This window comes from Macadamia integrifolia, chromosome 5, assembly GCF_013358625.1.
Source record: "Macadamia integrifolia cultivar HAES 741 chromosome 5, SCU_Mint_v3, whole genome shotgun sequence".
Taxonomy (NCBI): Eukaryota; Viridiplantae; Streptophyta; class Magnoliopsida; order Proteales; family Proteaceae; genus Macadamia; species Macadamia integrifolia.
The window spans coordinates 12,940,093-12,962,943 of NC_056561.1; the positions used below are offsets into that span (position 1 = coordinate 12,940,093).

Below are 22,851 nucleotides of genomic sequence, written 5' to 3' on the forward strand. Positions count from 1 at the left end.
TTTTCTGAAAGACCCTGACTTTCATGCTTAGATGGGTCGTCTGAGATCCTTTCAATGACATATGTTGTGTGGAATGAATATATCTATATGATGCGATCAATTGCGTAAAGCCTGCAGTAGCAACGAAACTATGAAAAATATAAAATATAAAGAAAGTCCTCGTAAGAGTTGGAGAAAAGTGGAATGGTTGAGACACTATTGGTTATGTGGCTAGGAAATATACTATATGATAGCGGTTGATTCCAGCTCCTATGAATGAGTAAATCACTAATGGTTTGGATGGGGGTATGTTGGGGGTAGAACTTGGAAGTCTCGAATTGTCCAGTGTGGGAATCCTACCACCATTCCAAAAATGAATGGAATTTCATTACTTACTTTTCAACGGATCATTTTCCTTAGAATTTCTGTTCAAAATCCAGGAAACGCAAGCCACTTAACAGTGTGGTGTTAAGTGGCTTGCCGATGGATGTGGATGGGAGGTATTTGTGCCAAGATAACTAGAACAATGGTTCATATCTTTTATTTATTTATTTATTTATTTTTGGGTAGGGCAAATCTTTGATTCTAAGGTTGCTCTTGATTGAATTTTCAATAGATGTTGGAGTGTTATTATTATTGAAAAGGCTACTAATGAAAAAACTACTGCTCTTGGAAAAATTGATATGTTGGCCCCAAAATTATTTAAAGAGTGAAAGGATAGATTTAAGAGTATAAACATCCTCCAAAGTGGATCTACCGAAGAGGAGGGTATCATAAGCGAACAGTAGGTGTGTAGTTTCATATGCACTTTGATTGATTTCAATACCCTGTTTGAACATGCCGAGATCCCTACAGACTTGAAGGAGACATGATAAATATTCCATAGCTGAAATGAAAATATAGGAGCTTAATGGACATCCTTTTTCTTTTTTTTTTCACTAATGACGGGTATCCAGGCCTTCGGCCTGACTAGTCCCTCGGGTCCATACTGACCCCACAACCGCATGGACCGGGTCATACCTTCATTGAAAGCAGTGAAAAGCACCAAACACCCCGTGTGAGTGACCCAAGGTATGCCTAATGGGAGTCGAACTTAGGACGTCCAAGTTTACGGCTAATACCAAGCTCGTTGTTCACCAACTGCGCTACCCCCTTGGGTGTGACATCCTTGTCATACCCCTACAAGGATCAAAGGAATCAAAATAGTTGCCTTTAAGTTTGTTGGAGAAGATACAAAGGAAAAAGATTACAAATCAAATCACACCATTGGGTATTTATACCTTCAAAATTTTCCGAATGAAACCTCATTCAAGTTTGTCATATACTATATACATGTCTAGTTTGAGAGTAAAAACAATAATTAAAAAAGTGAAAGACCCTTCAAACTTTCTTCTCCATAGGGTAGCAGACTCTATTTATGGTTTTGGACCATTCTCCTTTTTTTTTTTTTTTTTTTCTCTACTCATTCCCAAAATTCATCCTCATCTGCCCAAAGGAGTGGTAAACCCTTTGTTGAAAAGGAAGGGAGTTCGACACACTCTCCTTCTGCAAGCACCTCTCAGCCCAAGCCATAAGCTTTGGACACTCGGCATTCATTCTGAAGTTCCCAAATGTTTCAGTGGAGTAAAACCAAGTGTAGAAGGGGATGAGGCTCACATCCACATACCCAAAATTCTCTCCCCCAAAGTAAGGCTTCTCTCCAAGCTCTCCTTCTAACACTTTGAAGGACTCTATTAGCTCCTTCTTTGCTGCCTCATTATCTTCTCCTTTTGACATCCATGTCCTCCTACCGCAGTTGAATATCTGTGAGACCAATTATTTCAATCCATTGGATTTGTCAATATTTTGATTATTGTCTTCTTTCCCTTATTACAAACAAATTTGGTCACTGAAATCAAATAGGAAATTAGTCACTTGTTTTCGATATTAGATAGTATAAACATCATTTGTGAACAATTTTCTAGCCCACTAGATAGAATGTGGAGCGTTAAAATCCATCCTACCAAGAGGTCTTGACTTCAAGTCACTTGATTCCTCCTCTTCCCTTGTAGAATTTGATAAATTAGGATCAAGGAAAAAAAAAAAACCTTCCCATGGCCCACCTTGTAAAGGTGTCCTCCATTGCTCATCTCATTGTGCCCAATGGAGGATATTTTGTCAATTCCTACAGTTGCATGGATATGACATTCTTTGGATTAAGGATGTGAATTTGAAATCGAAAACTTTTACCGAAACCAAATCGAGTCATTTATACCGAAATCGTGAAACCATTTAATAAATGATTCGGTTCTGATTTCAATTTTCAAACTGATTAATTAAATGGTTTGATCCAGTTTAACCGTTTAACCCATGGTTTCAAACCGAATTAACATCGTCAAAATCGACCCGTTTAAACCGTATATGACTTACTAAAATAATGAGTTTCATGAAAACAAAATAAGATGAGTTAAATTTAGGGAAGAAGATAGGACCACAGAGACTGTCCAACAACCTATTCAATATTTTACTCCTATTATGTAGTTATGTAGTTAGAACCTTACCCCTTCAATGCCTCATTGCTCATTGAATTTCATACAAGATTGAAGTTTTTATCGACAAAGGCAAATTTCAATAGGCATATGAATAAACCAGCAAACATATGGCTAACCGTTTAAGAACCATATGGATTAAACTGTGATCAAAACCATGAAAAATCATGAAATCGACACCATTTAAAAATTGTAAAACCAGAATTGTTCATTAAACGGTTCTAGTTTTTGAAAATGTAACCATTTAGTAAACAGTTTGGTTTTGGTTTCAACCAATTAAATGTGAACTGAACTATACCGTACCACATACACTGAAACCGAACCGATTAACACCCATAGTTTGGATTACACATGTGAATATTTTAGAACCTAATTCATGGGTATGGATTCTCTACATGAGCATATGAAGGTTTTTTACTCACATGTGAAGTTTCAATCCAAAAAGAGTTTGTCAAGTGATAAAATTGAACACAGAAATATTCAAGAGGTTATCCTTGAAAATTCAATGTGGTGGATGGATTTAGATCATTTTCAATTCTTAATTGTGTAATTCTTATACAATTCTCTCTGTGCATGTGACATCTGTACATTTTCCATATCGAACAATTATAAAAGCTCAAGGCATTTGAAAAGTTAAAATGGATTTAAATTCCAAAAAACCTTTTCAATCATTAGATTTTAAAAATATACTGATGTTTCATGCACAGAAAAAATTGAACAAAAATCACACGATTAAAAATTAAAAAAGCTCAAGATCCGTGGAGGATACACAGACATACATAGGAGAGCATGCTTTTCTGACCCTGGAGTCTTATCAAGTCCTAACACAACAAGGACGTGAACGAACGTCCTCACACATCAACTGGCCTACATGTGGCACAATAGTAACAGATCACCTTTTCTCCATTTTTATCTTTTTTAATTTTTTATTTTTTATACAATAAAAAAATGGGACCCACATTTTTTTTTTATAAGAATTCTTTCTTCTTTCTTCTTTCTTCTTTCTTACCTTTCCTTTATATTGTTTTTAATACAGTGGGACCCACATTCTTTTTTCTTTCTCACTTCTTTTTCGGCCACCATCACTACCGCCGGGACTCCCAGAATCACAACCCTACCCATCCGGAAACCCTCAGCCGTTCCCAGCGATAATCACAGCCCTATTATTGCAATTTTTTAACTAAATATATTCTAATTTGGTTTGTTTGGTTCAAAAATAAAGATGAAGATGAGATTTCCATTTTATGCAGAGGGGTTGGCTTTCCCACAACGCTGCCCAGCCCTCCCCCCACTCCCTACCCCCGTCCAGCCCTGCAAAGCCGCCCAATTGCTAGGCATCTACAAATCCCAACTAGAACCCCCTCTCTCCTTTCACCATACTTCCTCCTCCTATGCCACCTTTCTACCTGCAGTTCATCCCACTTCTGCCCTCTATTTTTCTTTCAAGGTAGGGGAGGGGAGGAGATATAATTCAGAGGGGCCGGACTTCAGGTGGAGGGGCGGATAGTTCAGGGTAGGGAGTGGGGTGGTGAACGGAATTTTGCTCAAAATTCAAAAAAATACAAATATCACATCCAGAGAGAGAGAGAGAGAGAGAGATCTAACCTTTTTGTCGATGAAATCAGCCCAAAACCTGGCTTGAGCTCGGAGGTAAGGATCAGAGGGCAGTAAGGAACATGTGTCCTTCCAAACCTCATCAATATATTGAATAATAACGAGCGATTCACAGATGGGTTTGCCGTTATGAATCAAAACAGGAATCTTCTTATGAACTGGGTTCATCTTCAGAAGTAAAGGACTCTTGTATTGCAGGTTCTCTTCCTTATGCTCATACTTGATTCCTTTCTCATCCAAGGCGATTCTGACCCTCATCCCAAAAGGGCTGAGCCAGAAACCCAAGAGAACTACTTCATCCGCCATTATTATGATCACTTAATTAGCTTTTCCAGATATTGAATCAGTGAAAGCACTTGATATTTTCTAAATTATGTGATTTTAGGTAGGACTTGTAGTCTGCAATTCGGATCTTATACAATTCTGTAAAATATCACCTGGGTGACATGTGTATTGATACCAATGCAATAATCAAGATCTGGTACAACTAATAAAACCTTAAATCAGTAAAGAGTCATTTAAATCAGATCTGAACTATTGCATTGGTATCAATACACATGTCACCCCCTGAAGGTGGTATTTCATGAAATTGTACGAGATCGAAATTGCAGACGATTTTTTTCCGCTCTTCTGACTTTCGAAGAGGCTTTTAAGCCGTGGCTGAGGAGTCACCTAGCACTCACGCCATAGTGTTTTAATTCTTACCTTTCTTTGTCCTCCATTTGTTTTTAGTTCTTACATTTCTTGGTCCAACGTATGAGAATAATCATGTACGTTTTTTATTGGTAGATTTAGAATCTATTAAATGAAAGGAGAGAAAATAAATTTTAAATCTATGAATAAAGAATGTACAAATTTGATCCCGTTTCAATCCAATGTGGGTTATATGGACTTTGAAATAGATGACATGTTGGGTTAAGTATACTGTCAATTTGAGATTGAATCCATTGTTTGTGCAATATACAAGTCAGCATCAATATCTATTTCACTTTCTCTTATTAAAAGGGTGATGAGAGGTATAAGTAAAAGGGACAGATGTTGAATGTTAACTTATACAATCATGTATGAGGAGCTAATCCTTTCTCTTCAATTCCATTCAAAAATAAAATTTATCACTTCGCCTAAGTTAGCTCCTCACGATGTGTCGTGTGTCCAATTGAAGATCCAACAATTAAGAGTACCTGAAGATGCACAATATAGAAAAACGTAACACCAAGTTCTCCCAATGCCGGATTGGACGTCCAACTCATTGAAAAATATTATTTTCCATGTCCTTATAGAAATTTATTGTGTGCTACAGCATTTGGGTCAATTCATGCGTAGCGCACGTCAGCTACTGCTACTTAGCTTCACTACTTATCTTAGCTTTCAATTTGAGTGTGAATGACTGTTCTAGAATTCGTTTCCATGGAATATGGTATCAGTTGAGTTGCTTTTTGTCTCTTCCAATTTTTGGGGACATTTCTAAACTATATATATGGCCCAACACCCACTTGCTCTCTTCTTTGTTTATAAAATAGTTGTTGAATTTATTTATTGGATTTTCTGAAATCTTTAAAAAATTTTATAGTAAAATAAGGGATTTTGACAACAATTGTCAAGTGCAGTTGGTGAGCTATGGTATGTAAAAAATCCATACTCACCAGAAGGTTTTGAGTTTAAATCCTTTGACTGTTATCTACTTTCCGTTTAAGTGAACTACTCCATTTTTCACTAGACATATTGATGTAGGAGTAAGAAGGTAAATCAAAATTGGGGACAATTAAGTTTCTTATGAACTCACTATATAATTTTCATGTGAAAGGAATAAATGTCTCACACTTTCTTCTCTCTCACACATAAATAAAATCAACCAATCAATGGATATTGGATGTAGTGGTTGATCAATCAAGGACTCAGCTAAAGTGCATCAGCAATATATGTATGAAATTATAAACCATGTTGAATATAAATATCAATATCATTGAGCTACCAAGTACAAAAGAAAAGTGAAATCTCACATTCTCTATCCTTCATTCCAGAAAAACAAATGTAGAAGGGGAAGACCCTTCAGACTTTCTGCTCAATAGGGTAGCAGCCTTTATTTATAGTTTTCAACCATTGTCCTATCTTTTACTCTACTCAATCCCATACATCTTCCTCTTCTGCCCAAAGAATTGGTAGACCTTTTGTTGGTCAGCAAGGGAGTTTGACACACTCTCCTTCTCCAAGCACCTCTCAGCCCAACCAATAAGCTTTGGGCACTCAGCTTCCATGTTGAAGTTCCCAAAAGTTTCATAGGAGTAAAACCAAGAGTAGTAGGGAATGAGGCACAAATCCACATACCCAAACTTCTCTCCCCCAAGGTAGGGCTTCTCTCCAAGCTCTCCTTCCAACACTTTCAAGGACTCTATCAGCTCCTTCTTTGCCGCCTCAGTTTCTTCTCCTTTTGACATGCATGTCTTCCTACCAGAGTAGAATATCTGCAGAGACCAATTATTTCAATCAATTAATGGATTGTGTCAATTGTGATTGCATGTTGTCATCTTTATCTTACAAATAAACTAATTTGGACACTGAAATAAAATATTTATCTTACAAATAAACCAATTTGGACACTGAAATAAAAGAGTACATTAGTCACGACTTGATTAGTCCCATGGGCCTATACTGACCCAGCAGCCGCATAGATCGGGTCATATCAAGATTGGATAAGAACCATTCAACTAGCACTAAATGTAGTGAAAAGTACTAAACACCAGTGTGAGTCGCGCCAAAGAGGTAAAAGGAGTCGAAATCAAAACCACATGCTTCCTAAGGGGCGAAGGTCCCTTGCCAACTCACCTACTCCCTTGGGGTTAAAGCACTACTTTAAAGCTGTATGGATTTAACTTGGAACTCACTCACTTCATCTTGATTACGCGTGTGTTAACATTTTAGAGCCTAATTCATGGGGACTGCCAGATGGGTTCTCTACACTAGTGATGATAGTGGGTAGATCCATAGATACATATTGCATGCCAAGTTATGCCATGTGGCTCATTGGATCAAGTTAGAATTTGTAGACAAGTAGACATGAAGGTCTCTTACTCATATCTAAGTTTCAATCCAAAAAGAGCTTGCCAAGTGGTGAAATAAAGCATTGAATTATTGAAGAGACTCCCCTTGAAAAATCTAGATGTACGAAGATACATAGACGTACATGAAAGGGCATGCTATTACATGGTAATGGAAAGCTAAAATATTGAGAAATTTAATACTCCTAAAAGGGTGCACTAAACAACGATAGGATGCATGGACACAAAAATTGCATTCACAATTAAAATTGCCACCTCACTCATACTAGTTGTGCAGACCTAGAAACCTTTACCTTGAAACATTGCTCAAAGGAGAGGAAATACACTCTAAGAACCCAAGGGGGTAGCGAAGTTGATGAGCAACAAACTTGGTACGAGTCGTAGACTCGAACGTCCTAAGTTCGACTCCCACTAGGTACACCTTGGGACACTCACGCGGGGTGTTTTGTGCTCTTCACTGCTTTCAGTGAAAGTTAAATGATTCTCATTCAACCCTGGTATAACCCGGTTCATACGGTTGTAGATCAGTATTGGCCCATGGGACTAGTCTGACCAAAAGCCTGGATACCCGTCATTAGCAAAAAAAAAAAAAAAAAGGGAAGAGAGAGAGAGAGATATAACCTTCTTGTCGATGAAATCAGCCCAAAACCTAGCTTGAGCTCTGTGGTAAGGATCAGAGGCCAGCAAAGGACATGTGTCCTTCCAAACCTCATCAATGTATTGAACAATGATGAGGGATTCGCAGATGGGTTTACCTTTATGAACCAAGACAGGAATCTTCTTATGAATAGGGTTCATCTTGAGAAGGAGAGGACTCTTGTCTCGCAGGTTCTCTTCCTTGTACTCATACTTGATTCCTTTCTCGGCCAAAGTGATTTTGACCCTCATCCCAAAAGGACTGGGCCAGAAACTCAAAAGAACCACCTCATCAGCCATGGTTATGATCTCTTAACTATAGCTTCTTCTAGATATCAAAATCAATGAAAAACACTAAAATGTTTTAGACAACTAATGTGATTTGAGGTGAGAGTAGCAGTATTTATAGGCAGCTCTTCTGACGTTCAAAGAGGGTTCTAAGACGTGGGTGAGGGGTACCTCATCTAAGTGCTCACGCCATGGTTATCAGTTCTTGCCTTTGTTAGGCCATTGTGGATTGCTACTAGACTTCGAATCGGAGCACAAAGTGGAGGGGTTGGTCAGTTGATGGTTGGGTCAAGCACACTGTCAATTCCGGTCCAAATTGGACACAGAAAACCTAATTTTGAATTTGTCACCTCTCACCTTTCTTTGGGTTAATTCTTGCGTGTGAACGAGGAGGATTCTAGACTTTGTTTTCCATGGAATATGGCAACAGTTGAAATGCCTTTTTTTTTTACTATTTTCATGATAGAGAAGAAAACCCTACTGCATTTGTCCTTAAGGTCTAATGTTGGGGTCCATTATTTAATTGGCCAGGTCCAGTTTGTGGCCATGGAATTCCACCGAGAAGAAGTCAATTCATAGATTAAAGTGGAGATGTTTCCACCAAATTGAGATGTGGAACAGTGGAAGGTTTTTCTTCTTTTCAGATACAATTAATAAGTTAATAAGTCATTTGTCAAGCTTGTCACGTATTCAAGAAAAAAAAAGGAGAAAGGGATAGGCATGTCACCAATATACGGTAAGTTAGTAAACAAATAACAATAGGGTGCCAAATGAGATATCATACAGGAGAGATAAGGTGGTTATTTCAAAAGTAAAAAGAGAGAGAGACACAATAACTAGAACCAGTTGACCACTTCCTTTAGACATCAAAGAACACTTTAGGGAACCACTAGTCCCTTGGTTTTTTTTTTTTAATCCTCCCTTTGTTATGGTTGTTTTTAGATTTTTGAACTAGTGCTTTCGACTGTAAGCCTTTTATCTTAAGTTTTTCGGTTTTAAGTCCATAGGTGATGGGTTGAGATTTTGAGCATTCAAATCATTACATGCATCCTAGGATCATCTAGTATATTACAAGATGAAATTTAAACCTTGGATACATTCAAGCAACTGAAATAATTTTCCATTTCTTAATCCGAGTTGTTTGAACCTCATGGTTGACTTCAACAAGATCTCTTAGCTTTAGCTCCAATAATCCATGACAGGTCTCTTAAGCAGTTTGATATCTTCATTTTTTTTAATTTTTTTTTATATATATATATCTTTTAGTTTCGATGCTCTAGTTCAAGAACATTTCTTCTCAATGCTTAGAACATATTAATTAACTCAATAAAGCACTAGAGATAGAAATAACATTTTCATTCAAATATATAACCATTAAAAGCACATGGATTGTATTCATGGAATTCTTTGCCTCAACAGATTACAACAAAAGTTCAGAAATTTGAATTGGTCACGAGAAGCTGGCTAAATGGATGACTCAAGGATCTCAAAAAGGATGGCCAGTGTAATTATTAAGCTACTTTTGGATGTGCATTTTTTGATTAAAGTTGTTGGATGTTTTGTCAGGTAAAGGATTATATGTAGTCATAAGTTCAACTCTCTTTGAGACCTATCTATTAAAAGAAAAAGAAAAAAAAGCAGGCGGGGGAGGGAAAAAGTAAATGTCTGCTGCTTATAGGGCTATGATGAAAGCCCACACTCAAATTTATGTGTTGTTGCTAAGGATAGTGTAGTTTTTACCAAAAAAAAGATAATGTAGCTAGCAACCTTTTTATTTTAATTTAATTTCAGTTTTCATTAGAAAAAAAAAAATGATGTAAAGGTTGTCCATACTCCACCCAAGAGAATCTCATTATTGACAAATATAGAATCGACCCCTATTGAAAATACAATATCTCATGGATCTCCTATCTTTAGGAACCCAAATCATATATTACCTGTATCCCTTATCCTTGGAAAGAATAATTCTTATCCTTGGAAAGGATCTCTTGTAATCCAATTTTCCATTTATGTATAGTTGACTAGGGTTACAGAATCACTGTGTATATATTATTGTATTCTCAGATCAATTGAACATACTAAAGATCATAACATTCCAAGTCTTTACATGGTATCAGAGCTTCTCTTGGCTCACGCCTCCCTCTCCATACCCTAGTCACCCTCTTGGCCGCCCCTCTCTCCCTCTCTATCTCTTCAATGGCCTCCAACCTACCTCTCTCCCTTTCACCTAACCATTTGAATTAAAAAAATATATTCAAACTTCAAATCAATTTTACAATTAAACTAGGTTATATTCTTTTTTGGTAACAAACCGTTGGTTTACATTCAGGCATACCATATTTTATAAATTGATCGAAAACCAAATCCTGTTTGGAGTTCTAACTTCTAAAGGAGATACTAAAAAGAAAGGCTCAAAGGTCCTGGTTTCGAGCAGATGATTGGATCTAAAACTAATCAGATTTGGGTTTCAAATACGTAGCTAGTTGAATTAATTCTGAGAAGAATGTACAGACACATTAATTAGAGAGGTCAATTTCAGCAGAGATCGATGAAGAACAAATTGGCAAGAATGGCAAGAACACCAACTGAGATGAAGTGGGACGAAGACAAGATTTCATTAGAGAAGAAGGATTCTTCATTAATGGCAGAGAGGGATGAATATGGTGCTGCTGGATCGAGGCTTGATTCGCTTCCTACTAATATATTAGTTGATGGTATTATCTGTCGGTTGAAGCATGACGATCTAACTTCACTTTTTCAAGTTTCAAAAAGGATAAGGGAGGTTGTCTTGATTGCCAGAGAATGCTACTTCGATCACAGGACACCAGTGAGACCCACACCGATACCATATAATCCGACCTACCTCCACCCACCACTATCGCTACCCCTGTCACCCAGTTGTGGGCGACCTCTTCTTCATTCCCTCAACCCTCCATCGGGTCTACTCATCACTTTCTCTCCCTCCATCTTACCCCTAAGAACTATCTTCTCTGGCGTGCTCAGCTTACACCATTCCTTCGCGGCCAGCGTCTTCTGCATTTTGTTGATGGCTCCCATCCTTGACCTTCTGATGCATCCTCTGCAATTGAATGGAAGGAGCAGGATGCCACCCTGATGAGTCTCCTAATTACCTCTCTCTCTGAGGAAGTTCTTCCCCAAATCATTGACAAATCAACAAGCAAAGACATTTGGGACAGCCTTACCCAAACGTATGGCTCCACCTCAGCCACAAGCATAATGAACCTCCACCTCAGCCTCCAGTGCCTCACCCATCAGCCTAATGAGTCAGTCACTCAACTTCTCCAGCGCGCCAAGTCCTTGTCTGATGAACTGACTGCTGTTAGTCGCCCTCTCTCCTTGGAGGACTTTAATCTTCACATTTTTTGCGCTCTTCACCAAGAGTTGCAAGACATTGGACCCACTCTCCTTGCTCGCTTAGAGCTTATTTCTTATACTGATTTGCACAACCTCCTTGTGAATCATGAGTTTCTCAGGGTGAATCCCCTCACCAAACTGACCATCTTTGCCCCAGATGATCCGCCCGTGGTCAACAATGTTCAGAAGGAGACATCTTCCTCTTCCTCTTCCTCTCGGGACAAAGGAAAGGGGGGTGGTGGTGGTGGACGTGGACGTGGACGTGGTGGTCGTGGTCGTGGTCGTGGTCGTGGTCGCGGTGGTAGCAACCGTGGCAATCTTTGGTGTTCCATCTGCAACCGCACCAATCATATGACAGCTATATGCTTCTACAGGCAATAGCCCCAGCCGACCCAACACACCTACACCTATTACCGCCAACCCAACCTCCCATCGGCCAACTACACCTACACCACTGCCTACCATCACCCTAACCCCGCCTCTCCTCCCCACCCCACCCCTGACCTCCACTCCCTCTCTAGTTACACAGAGTACAATGGTCAAGATCAGCTTCACGTCGGTGACGGTAAGGGTATTCCTATCTCTCATGTTGGATCCTCATCTCTTCCCTCTTCTCCTTCTTGTAATTTCTCCTTATCTAATGTTCTCCATGTGCCCTCCATTTCTAAACCCTTGCTTTCTGTTCAGAAAGTTTGTAGTGATAACAACGTTTTCTTTGAGCTTCATCCCTCTCGTTTTTTTGTCAAGGACCAGGTAACCAAGTCCACCCTTCTGTCCGGACCTAGTAAAGGTGGCCTCTACACCCTTTCTCCTTCACTAATCTCCTCTGCTAATGTGGTTGAGCGTCTCTCTCTCAACTCTTGGCACCATCGTCTAGGCCACCCTCAACAACGTCTTCTTTGCTATATGCTCAAGATTAATAAATTTCCATGCCCTTTTGCATGTTTTACATTTGTTCATCCTGCTTCTCAGTTAGAAAAATCTAGTCGTCTTTCCCTATGAGAGACTTATTCTAGGAGTTTATTTCCTCTTGATTTAATTCACAGTGATGTATGGGGCCCCTCTTTTGTGCCCTCTTTCTTAGGACATCGTTATTTTGTCATTTTTGTTGATGCTAACACAAAATACATTTCGTTTTATCCTCTCATTAATAAATCTGATGTGTTTTCTATTTTTATTCAATTCCAATCCCTTGTGGAATGCCAATTTGGCAGAAAAATTAAGAATGTTCAAACCGATTGGGGGGTGAGTTTCGTTCTCTCCCTCAATTTTTTAATAAAATTGGTATCCACCACCATGTGTCCTGTCCCCTTGCCGTTGAGCATTGCCACCATCATATTGTTAAGACTGCCCTCTCTCTCTTGGCTCATACGTATGTTCCTCATTGCTACTGGACTCATGAATTTGACAATGCAGTGTATGTAATTAATCGAATGCCCTCTTCAATCTCTAGTAGTGTCTCTCCCTATCAACTTGTCTTTCACCGACCTCCAGATTACACCTTTCTCCATGTGTTTGGCTATCTCTATTTTCCTTACTTACGTCCCTATAATCTTCATAAGCTTGAGTTTCACTCCACCCCTTGTGTCTTCCTCGGGTATAGTCCCTCACACCATAGTTACTGGTGCCTTGACCTTCACTCCAATCGTACCTATGTTGCACGCCATGTGCGCTTCTCTGAAAATTCCTTCCATTTTTCTCTCAACCAGTCGCCTCTTCTCCATCGCCTCCATCTTCTTCTTCCTCACCATGGATTTCAATTCCCACAAGGAATCGTTTACCACCTCTCCTACCCTTACCACCACCTCTTTCTCCTCCTTCCCCGCCTACACCCATCCCACCTCTGTCCCCTATGTCTCCCATTCCACTCGCCTCTCCCCTTGCCCCCTTTACTGGATCCACCCCATCTCCACCTCTTTGCACCAGACCCCTTGAGGAGTTTTATGACCCTCAAGATAACCACCCCACACTGCCCTCACCTACAACCCCTCCTTCAACGCCCCCTCCCTTAACTCACCTGGACCACATGTAGCTACGACCTCGCCCCACCTCTCACCAGGCCCTCACCGCCATTGTCCAACCTTAGGAACCAATCACATTCTCTCAAGCCTCTAAGTATCCTGAATGGCGTCAAGCCATGGCTGAAGAGTTCAATGCATTGGTCAATAATGGAATGTGGTCTCTTGTTTCTCGTACTGCCAATATGAATTTGGTGGGTTGCAAACGGGTCTATTGGGTTAAACAGAAGGCAGATGGGTCCCTTGAGTGCTACAAAGCTCGTTTGGTGGCAAAAGGGTTTCATCAGTAGCAGGGGCTTGATTATCATGAAACTTCTAGCCATGTTGTTAAACCCACCACCATTCGTGTCGTTCTCTCCATTGCTATCTCTTAGGGTTGGCCTATAAGGCAATTAGATGTTCATAATGCCTTTCTTCATGGCGTCCTATTTGAGGAGGTTTTCGTGTCTCAACCACAAGGTTTTATGCAGGCTTCATAAATCTTTGTATGGCCTTAAGCAGGCTCCTCGAGCTTGGTTTCGCCGACTCTCTGATTTCCTTCAACAGTTGGGATTTCATGCTTCACAGACTGATCCTTTTCTCTTCATCTACGAGGCTGGTTCTATTCTTGTTTATATACTAGTATATGTGGATGATAATCTAGTCACCAGCAATGACTCTTCCCAAGTGGCCTCTCTTCTTACAGGGCTTGCTCAGGAATTGTCCATTAAAGATCTCGGTGCCCTACATTTCTTCATGGGTATTGAGGCCATTCATCATTCCAAGGGTCTTATTCTCTCACAATCCAAATATATTTCTGACCTCCTCAAGCAGTTTGGTATGACTGACTGCAAGGCTGTGCGCACACCCATGGCTACAACCCCATCAACGTCTTCCTCAAGGCGTGCACTCATGGTCGACCCTATCCAATATCGGTCTATTGTAGGGGCCTTGCAATATGTTACTCTCACACGCTCGAATGTTGCTTTCGTTGTTAATCAGGTTTTCCAGTTTATGCACTCTCCCACAGAGGATCATTGGGGACTTGTCAAGCGTATCCTATGTTATCTCAAGGACACACACATTCATAGACTCCTTGAATGCTCCTCTCAGTTCTCATTACAGGCCTTCTTTGATGCAGATTGGGCTGGCAGTAATGAAGATCGAAAATCCACAGGGGGCTATGTAATCTTTCTTGGCCCTAACCTCATCTCTTAGAATTTTAGAAAGCAACGCATTGTGGTGCGCTCTTCCACCAAGTCTGAGTACAAGGCTCTTGTTGATGCCTCTGCCGAACTGATCTGGTTGGATTCGCTCTTCACTGAGCTTGGCTTCCCACTTTGTGGCACCCCTATTCTATGGTGTGACAATATCGGGGCCACATATTTATCTGCAAATCCCATCTTCCACGCCTGGAATAAGCACGTGGAAATTGATTTTCACTTTGTACGGGATCGTGTTGCCAAGCGTCAACTCAGTGTTCAATTTATTTCTACATCTGATCAGCTGGCTGATATTCTCACAAAGCCTCTCTCAACGACTTGATTTCAATTTCTTCGGGACAAGCTGAAGATTCGCAGTCTTGATCCTTCACCTTGAGGGGGTGTATTGACACATATAGAATCGACCTCTATTGGAAATACAATATCTCATGGATCTCATGGATCTCACACAATATCTCATGGATCTCCAATCTTTACAAACCCAAATCATATATTACCTGTATACCTTATCCTTGGAAAGAATAATTCTTATCCTTGGAAAGTATCTCTTGTAATCTAATCTTCCATATATGTATAGTTGACTAGGGTTACACAATCACTGTGTATATATTCTTGTATTCTTAGAATCAATTGAACATACTGAAGATCATAACATTCCAAGTCTTTACACTCATGAATCATTGGTCAGTGGTGGTGGAAAACTTTTTCCTTCCGTAAAAAACGCTAAATTTGGAAACAACTTGTACTATGAGCACCGTAGCACTAACGACATGATGATGTGCATGAGCATTAAATATACTCATCAATCATCACTCAACACTCAATGTCTCTTTTTGGCTCTCTTAGCTTGGGGCTTGTCAATGTTTCTTCAAAGGATCTCTCTTTTCAACAAAGGTTTAAAAACTCTGAATCGATCTCCACCAATACCAATTTGGATCAGTATGAGATGATTGGAATGGATTGGATGGATTTACCCTTTATTTTTTTTGAACCTTTTCCCCTTGGATCTTACCAATAAATTGGTATTGAATTGGTCAAGAATCAAAATCGTTCTCGACCCATACTAATCCATGGGTGATTCTCGACCAATCTCATCTAAGTTTTAAAACCATGATCTCCAATCCAACATACTTCTTAAGGCACTCTTGCCGGACGTATTTCTTATCCCAAGGCACCTCTCAATTCTCAACCGATCTTTACATCTCTTTTTCTTTAAATAAACTTTTTTTTGGGTGAATCAATTATGGACAAAATTGGACACAAAGAACCAAGGGTTAAAGTATCGGTATCGATCGCCGTATCGGTCGATCAAAATTAAGATACGCATCGGAGGGTATCGTATCGTGTCGGAGATACACTAAGATACGCATATAAATGGATATGAAACACCTTTCTAAACACTTTTGCATAAAATATTTGTTAAAAAAAGCTATTGATAACATGTATTATGCATAAGCACTAAATTGAGGGTATCGCACTAAGAATTCAAGGTTTGCAGTTGTCCCATAAATATAAAATCCTTGTTCCCAACCTTGATTTCCACTTTAGTTAGAAAAAAATATGGCTGGCAGCAACTTTGGAAGAAAAACACTCAAAAAATAATGTTTTCTAAAAAAATACCCATATTGGCCATTATATGATCGTAGTGCACCGTATCGGTACATACCAATATGTATTGATCGATACATACCGATACTCACCGATATGTATTGATACTCATCGATACGTACCGAACGATACATACAAATACTCACCGATATTTACCGATATATACTAAAATGTATATTTCACCTTGATTTTATATTTTCCATAGAGTATTAGTACGTATCGATAGTGTATTGGTGTATATCGGTATGTACCGTAGGATATATCGATACGAAAGGATTTAAAAAATTTCATGTATCGTATCGATCGACTAAATTTGAGATACGTATCAGAGGATATCGTATCGGTATCGGAGATACTTTAAACCATGCAAAGAACCCAATTTTGAATTTGTCACCTTGTCCATATGTATAAATTTATTACGAGCTGTGAAATTTTCTCTCTCTCATATTTGATAATGTAAACTTTACTTATACTGGCCACCATCCATAAAGCAAGACCAACCCCCATGACATCTAAATACAAGAAAAACACAAAGAACAACCTTAGCAGAAAAAAGGGGCAACGCCTTTTCCTTCTATTCCTTCCTGATATGCAGTCCAAACTCCAAAGTTAAATTCAACTATGTAATCAAATATAAGACCTAAGTAGACCAGATATGTGGAATGTGATTCATCTTGTAGCCATTTGCATGTAGTTGAAATAATTCACTAAATTTTTTATTTATGTTTTGAAAATTTCCCTTTATTTATTTCAATATATATATTGACTAATTGATTGCCCATTTGAGTTGGTGTTGGGTATGTCTTATATTATGTAATTGTTCGCATAATTATTATTATTTGATTTGTATATGTAACTGAGTTGGGTTTGCGGTCCATTATATGTATAGAGGTCAAATCTAATTGTGTGAGGATTAGGGTTTTGGGTTCTTTATATATTTTTTGTGTGGAAAAATTGTTAACATAAGCAAAGAAAAGATCACTTTGTGAGATGAAGAGTGGTGTAGAGAGTATTCAAGTTTAGTGAAAAATATTTAGCTCTCTCAATTGAATGTAAGCATTCATGCCAAACTACTTTAAATTCCTCATGTTATATGATTATTTGCTTAATTTCTTTCTTGTGGTTGCACATACGTCCCAATTGGTTACTTTCAGTTTAAAAATTTGTATAATTAAATTTAGTTTACAGATGATTCATTGTGATCCAGGGTCAATGTGGTCCTTTGATTATTTGCTTGTCAGTTCTCTCTCTCTCTCTCTCTCTCTCTCTCAACCAATTAATCAACGGATATTGGATTAAGTGATTGATCAATCAAACTCTCAGCTAAAGTTTATGTATTAAGCTAAACCATGTTGAAAGGAAATATCACTATCATCATTCGGCTGTGAAGTACAAAAGACAAGTGAAAAGCTCACGTTCTCTCTCCTTTCTTGCGGAAAAACAAAAACCAAGACCCTTCATACTTCCTGCTCCATAGGGTAGCAGACTTTATTTACTGTTTTCACCAAATCTCCTCTTCTTTTACTCTACTCAACCCCATGCTTCTTCCTCCATAGCCCAAAGAAGTGGTAAACCTTTTGTTGGTCAACTAGGGAGTTGGACACACTCTCCTTCTGCAAGCACCTCTCAGCCCAACCAATAAGCTTTGGGCACTCAGCTTCCATGTTGAAGTTCCCAAAAGTTTCATAGGAGTAAAACCAAGTGTAATAGGGAATGAGGCACAAATCCACATACCCAAACTTCTCTCCCCCAAAGTAGGGCTTCTCTCCAAGCTCTCCTTCCAACACTTTCAAGGACTCTATCAACTCCTTTGCTGCATCATTCTCTCGATCTCCTTTTGACATACACGTCTTGAAACCACAGTCGAGTATTTGTAGAGAGAGATTATTTCAATCAAATGGATTTATCAATTGTGATCATTCTCATCTTTGTCTCACAAATAAACCAATTTGGTTACCGAACTAAAAAGCAACTTGATTTGATTTTAGAGTAAATTTGAGAACATCCCTGGTCCGTGGATTATGCTTTTTTTTTTTTTAGAAAAAGAATTGTGTAGATTAATGTGCACTCACTTATTCATCCCAAAAAAAAATGTGCACCACCCTGGTAATGATGGATTTTTAAAGCTTTATTAAGCCATATAACTTGTCAAAGTTAACAAATAATTTTTAATTTTCGAGACAAAAATTGTCATATGAATAGAGGACATTAGGGTTTTTACTTATCTGAAAAAATATTGGTCCAACCCAAGACGTAACCTAACAAATAATTTTGGCTTCATGGGAAGCCCTTCTTCCTATGTGGGGCTGTGCAAAAATTAAGTTTTTATTGAGTTACGGTGAAGAAGGAATCCCTTTACCAATAACCATGATTGCTCTTTGATGAGTCTCTACAGAAGAATGAAAGGTAGTTTGGACCTTCAACATGAAAAGTAATTATGATTATAGATTTTTAGGTGAATCCTTTACTATGGTACTATGGGGTGAAGAAAAACTTTTGCCCAAATTCTCTGACCTCAAACACCACAAGTTTGATCTTAAACTGTGTTGGTCAAGTGGTAAATAAAGAATTGAGAAGCTTAAGACTCTTAATAAGGTGCATCAACCTAACTTTATACTTGTCCAACAATTAGAATTGTCACATCAGCCTTAAGTGGCACAATTAGTTGTGCAGAACTTGAGAAATTTACCTTAGAAACACTGCTAAAAAGACTGGAAGTAGAGAGAGAGAGAGATCTAACATTTTTGTCGATGAAATCAGCCCAAAACCTGGCTTTAGCTCGGAGGTAAGGTTCAGAAGGGAGCAAAGGACATGTGTCTTTCCAAACCTTTTGGTTCATCCGGAGAAGCAGAGCACTCTTGTCTTGCAGGTTCTCTTCCTTGTACTCATAATTGATTCCTTTCTCGGCCTAGGCAATTCTGACCCTCATTCCAAAAAGACTGAGCAAAAAATTCAAAAGAACTAACTTATCCGCCATTGTTATGATCACTTAGCTTTTTCTAGATATCAAATCAGTGAAAGCACTTGATGTTTTCGACAACTAATTGAGGTGAGTAACAGTCATTATAGGTTGCACCATGGTTTTCAGCTCTGACCTTTCTTGGTTCATTATGGATTGATAGACTTTAAATAATGAGGAAAAAAAAAAGAAAGCTGATGGCTGTTGGGTCAAGCACGATGTTCACAACGAGCCCAATTTTGGGCCAATTCATGCGTGCGACGGAGGATTCTAGGCAGAGAGAGAACCTTCGCATCTCTTTCCTCTCTCCATCGAATTGGTTGAAAGAATCCAGATTGAATTAATATTGATCGTGATCAATTTGAGTCTTGATGCTTAAAGATAAGGATGGCAATTCGTGTTAATGTAAGTAGTCTCTTTCCTATTGATTGGTGCTATTTTGATATATCCAGATGTGACCCTATCACCCCACACCTCTCTCCCAGTGTTGTATGTGGTCACAAAAGATGTGACCTTCAGAAACTCGGTCCAAAATCATGTATGAAGAATTTTTTTTTTTTTTTTGCGGCGGGGGGTGGGTGGTATGGGGTTGGGTGGGTTTGAGAAGTTGAACCATGTTGAAAGGAAAATACCAATATCATTCAGCTACAAAGTTCAAAAGACAAGGTGAAAAAGTAAAGTAGAAGATTACAAAATACTAGTGAAAAGATCACAATCTCTCCTTTCTTCCAGCAAAACAAAAATCAGAGGGAAAGACCCTTCCTACTTCCTGCTTCAGAAGGTAGCAGACTTTATTCATAGTTTTCAACCATTCTCTTGTGTTTTTACTCAATCCCATACATCTTCCTCATCTGCCCAAAAAACTGGTAGACCTTTTGTTGGTCAGCAAGGGAGTTGGACACACTCTCCTTCTCCAAGCACCTCTCTGCCCAAGCAGTAAGTTTGGGGCACTCAGCTTCCATGCTAAAGCTCCCAAAAGTTTCATAGGAGTAAAACCAAGTGTAGAAGGGGATGAGGCACAAATCCACATATCCAAACTTCTCTCCCCCAAAGAAAAGCTTCTTTCCAAGCTCTGCTTCTAACACTTTCAAGGATTGTATCAGCTCTTTCTTTGCTGCCTCAGTTTCTTCTCCTTTCGACATGCATGTCTTCCTACCACAGTCGAATATCTGCAGAAACCTTTTATCTTAGAACATTGCTCAAATTGAAAACAATAAATAGAAACTAATTAGAGAGAGAGAGAGAGAGAGAGAATTCTAACCTTCTTGTCGATGAAATCAGCCCAAAACCTGGCTTGAGCTCGGAGGTAAGGATCAGAGGGAAGCAAAGGACATGTGTCCCTCCAAACCTCATCAATGTATTGAACAATGACGAGGGATTCACAGATGGGTTTGCTGTTATGAATCAAAACAGGAATCTTCTTATGAACAGGGTTCATCTTCAGAAGCAGAGGACTCTTGTCTTGCAGGTTCTCTTCCTTGTACTCATAGCTGATTCCTTTCTCGGCCAAGGCGATTTTGACCCTCATCCCAAAAGGGCTGAGCCAGAAACTCAAAAGAACTACCTCATCCGCCATTGTTATGATCACTTAGCTTTTTCTAGATACCAAATCAGTGAAAGCCCTTGATGTTTTAGACAACTTATGTGATTTGAGGTGAGAGTAGCAGTATTTATAGGCTTCGCTTCTGTGATTCAAAGAGGTTTTTAAGACGTGGGAGAAGGGTCACGTAAGTAATCACACCATGGTTTTTAGTTCTAGATCTTACTTTCTTGGTCCATTGTGGGTGCCAGACTTTTGAACCGGAGGACAATATTGGAGGCTGGGTCAAGAGAGCTCCCAATTCCGGTCAAAATTGGACACAGAGAACCCAATTTAGAAATTGTCATGGCATTCCTTAGAAGAAATTTATTGCGAGCTGTGAAATTTTGGGTCAATTCATGCGTGTGAATTCGTTTCCATAAAGAATATCAGAATATGATAACAGTTGAATTGCCTTTCGACTTTTGGGGAAAGAGAGAGAGAGGGAGGAAAACCCTTCTTTGTAGTGTGAACGCTTTATGGAATGAGGTGTATTCACTGTATTGAGACCCACTCTTCAATTGGGTCGACTTTGATTTTCACATAGAAAAATTCAAATTATGGGTGTCCATGGGCCGGGTTGGACTGGGGTTTTAAAGTCTCTTAACTCAACCCAAGTCCATCCCAGTCCTCGATTGGGCTAAGATATCTCAGTCTAGGCCCAACCCTGTCAGGCTTAGCCCAAACCAGTTCAGTCATGATGGACCCTGATTGGACCGGGCTTAACTTAACTCAGTCCAGTCCAGTTCTATTGGTTACTCAGTTACTTGATCTCAATGCATTACAAAGGCCAAAGACTAATGTTTTCGTATATATGAAGATTGTGGAAAACGAAAGATTTTTTGCAGATCTTTTTCTATAAGTACCAATGTATAATTTTATTAACATATTTCTATTACTATGTACTTAATATATAGGGTTGGGTTGGGTTGAGTTAAATTAGGTTGGGTTAGGTCGGGTTGGGTTGGTTGAGTTGAGACCTCAATCCAGGCCCAAGCCAACCCTGCTCTGGCCTGAAATTCTCAACCTTAACCCAACCTATGGGCCGAAATCTCAGCCCATACCCTATTCTAGCTCAGGATAGGTTAGTGTGGGTTCGGGCTGACTGAGCTTTTCTGACACCCTTACTTCGAATCATAGCTTTTTAATGATAATTTTTTTTTCCAGATTTTCCATCAGACCCTGATTCGTAAGGCTTCTCTTTTTTTTTTTTTTTTTTTTTTTTTAATCATTAAAAGAGATAACTGAGTACATTAATGTTAGATGTTGGATTCTTTGTCCATAACAAAGTATGCATGTCCATATCCTGTTTCAAACATTTCAGAAGGGCCCAGCTAGTAGCATTAATATTTTTTTTCTCTGATCATATAATGTACATATAAAGTGAGACAACTTTTCCTTGAAAAATAACACCACTTGCCCATCCTGATTTATTCAAAATAGTATTAGTAACACTTGTATAAATTGATTCAAATTGGGGGAGGGGTGGCGTAAAGAAGATAGAGATATACTATATATATATATATATATATATATTGGTGTTCTTAGTGGTATGATCATGCTGCCAAAAGAGAGGGTGGAAGGGGATAAGGCTCAAATCCACATATCCAAACTTCTCTCCCCCGAAGTAAGGCTTCTCACCAAGCTCTCCTTCCAACACTTTCAAGGTCTCTATAAGCTCCTTCTTTGCTACCTCCTTCTCTTCTCCTTTCGACATGCATGCCTTCCTACCACAGTGGTATATCTGCAAAGACCAATAATTTCAATCAAATGGATTTATCAATTGTGATCATTTGTCATCATTGTCTTACAAATATACCAATTTGGTTAATGAAACCAAAGAGGGCATTAGTCACTTGTTCATGGGAAGCCCTTCCTAGGTGGATTGCACAAGTTTTTGGACTGAGTTCTCATTCACCTATGGTGAACAAGGAATCCCTCTGATAATGGTCATCATTGCTCTTGGATGAGAATTTGGGAAGAGTCTAGGTAGTTCGAACCTTCAACAT

At 39.0% G+C, this 22,851-nt stretch overlaps 3 protein-coding genes and 1 pseudogene across 3 annotated transcripts; all 4 read right to left on the minus strand.

The window, feature by feature from the left end:
• Window positions 1-1,258: 1,258 nt before the first annotated feature.
• On the minus strand, window positions 1,259-4,513 carry LOC122079065 (probable glutathione S-transferase parC). The gene is made up of 2 exons (XM_042645306.1): window positions 4,113-4,513; window positions 1,259-1,782 (listed from the first exon to the last, which is right to left on the minus strand). The coding sequence occupies exons 1-2, from the start codon at window positions 4,425-4,427 to the stop codon at window positions 1,438-1,440; spliced, it is 660 nt and encodes a 219-aa protein (XP_042501240.1). The 5' UTR covers window positions 4,428-4,513; the 3' UTR covers window positions 1,259-1,437.
• Window positions 4,514-6,238: 1,725 nt separating this feature from the next.
• LOC122077780 (probable glutathione S-transferase) lies at window positions 6,239-8,143 on the minus strand. Its single transcript, XM_042643651.1, has 2 exons — window positions 7,799-8,143; window positions 6,239-6,583 (listed from the first exon to the last, which is right to left on the minus strand). Exons 1-2 carry the CDS (start codon window positions 8,111-8,113, stop codon window positions 6,239-6,241), a joined length of 660 nt encoding a protein of 219 aa, XP_042499585.1. The 5' UTR covers window positions 8,114-8,143.
• A 9,687-nt stretch (window positions 8,144-17,830) lies between these two features.
• On the minus strand, window positions 17,831-19,281 carry LOC122077896 (annotated as a pseudogene).
• A 599-nt stretch (window positions 19,282-19,880) lies between these two features.
• LOC122080127 (probable glutathione S-transferase) lies at window positions 19,881-20,914 on the minus strand. The gene is made up of 2 exons (XM_042647022.1): window positions 20,525-20,914; window positions 19,881-20,432 (listed from the first exon to the last, which is right to left on the minus strand). Exons 1-2 carry the CDS (start codon window positions 20,837-20,839, stop codon window positions 20,088-20,090), a joined length of 660 nt encoding a protein of 219 aa, XP_042502956.1. The 5' UTR covers window positions 20,840-20,914; the 3' UTR covers window positions 19,881-20,087.
• Between the last annotated feature and the right edge of the window lie 1,937 nt (window positions 20,915-22,851).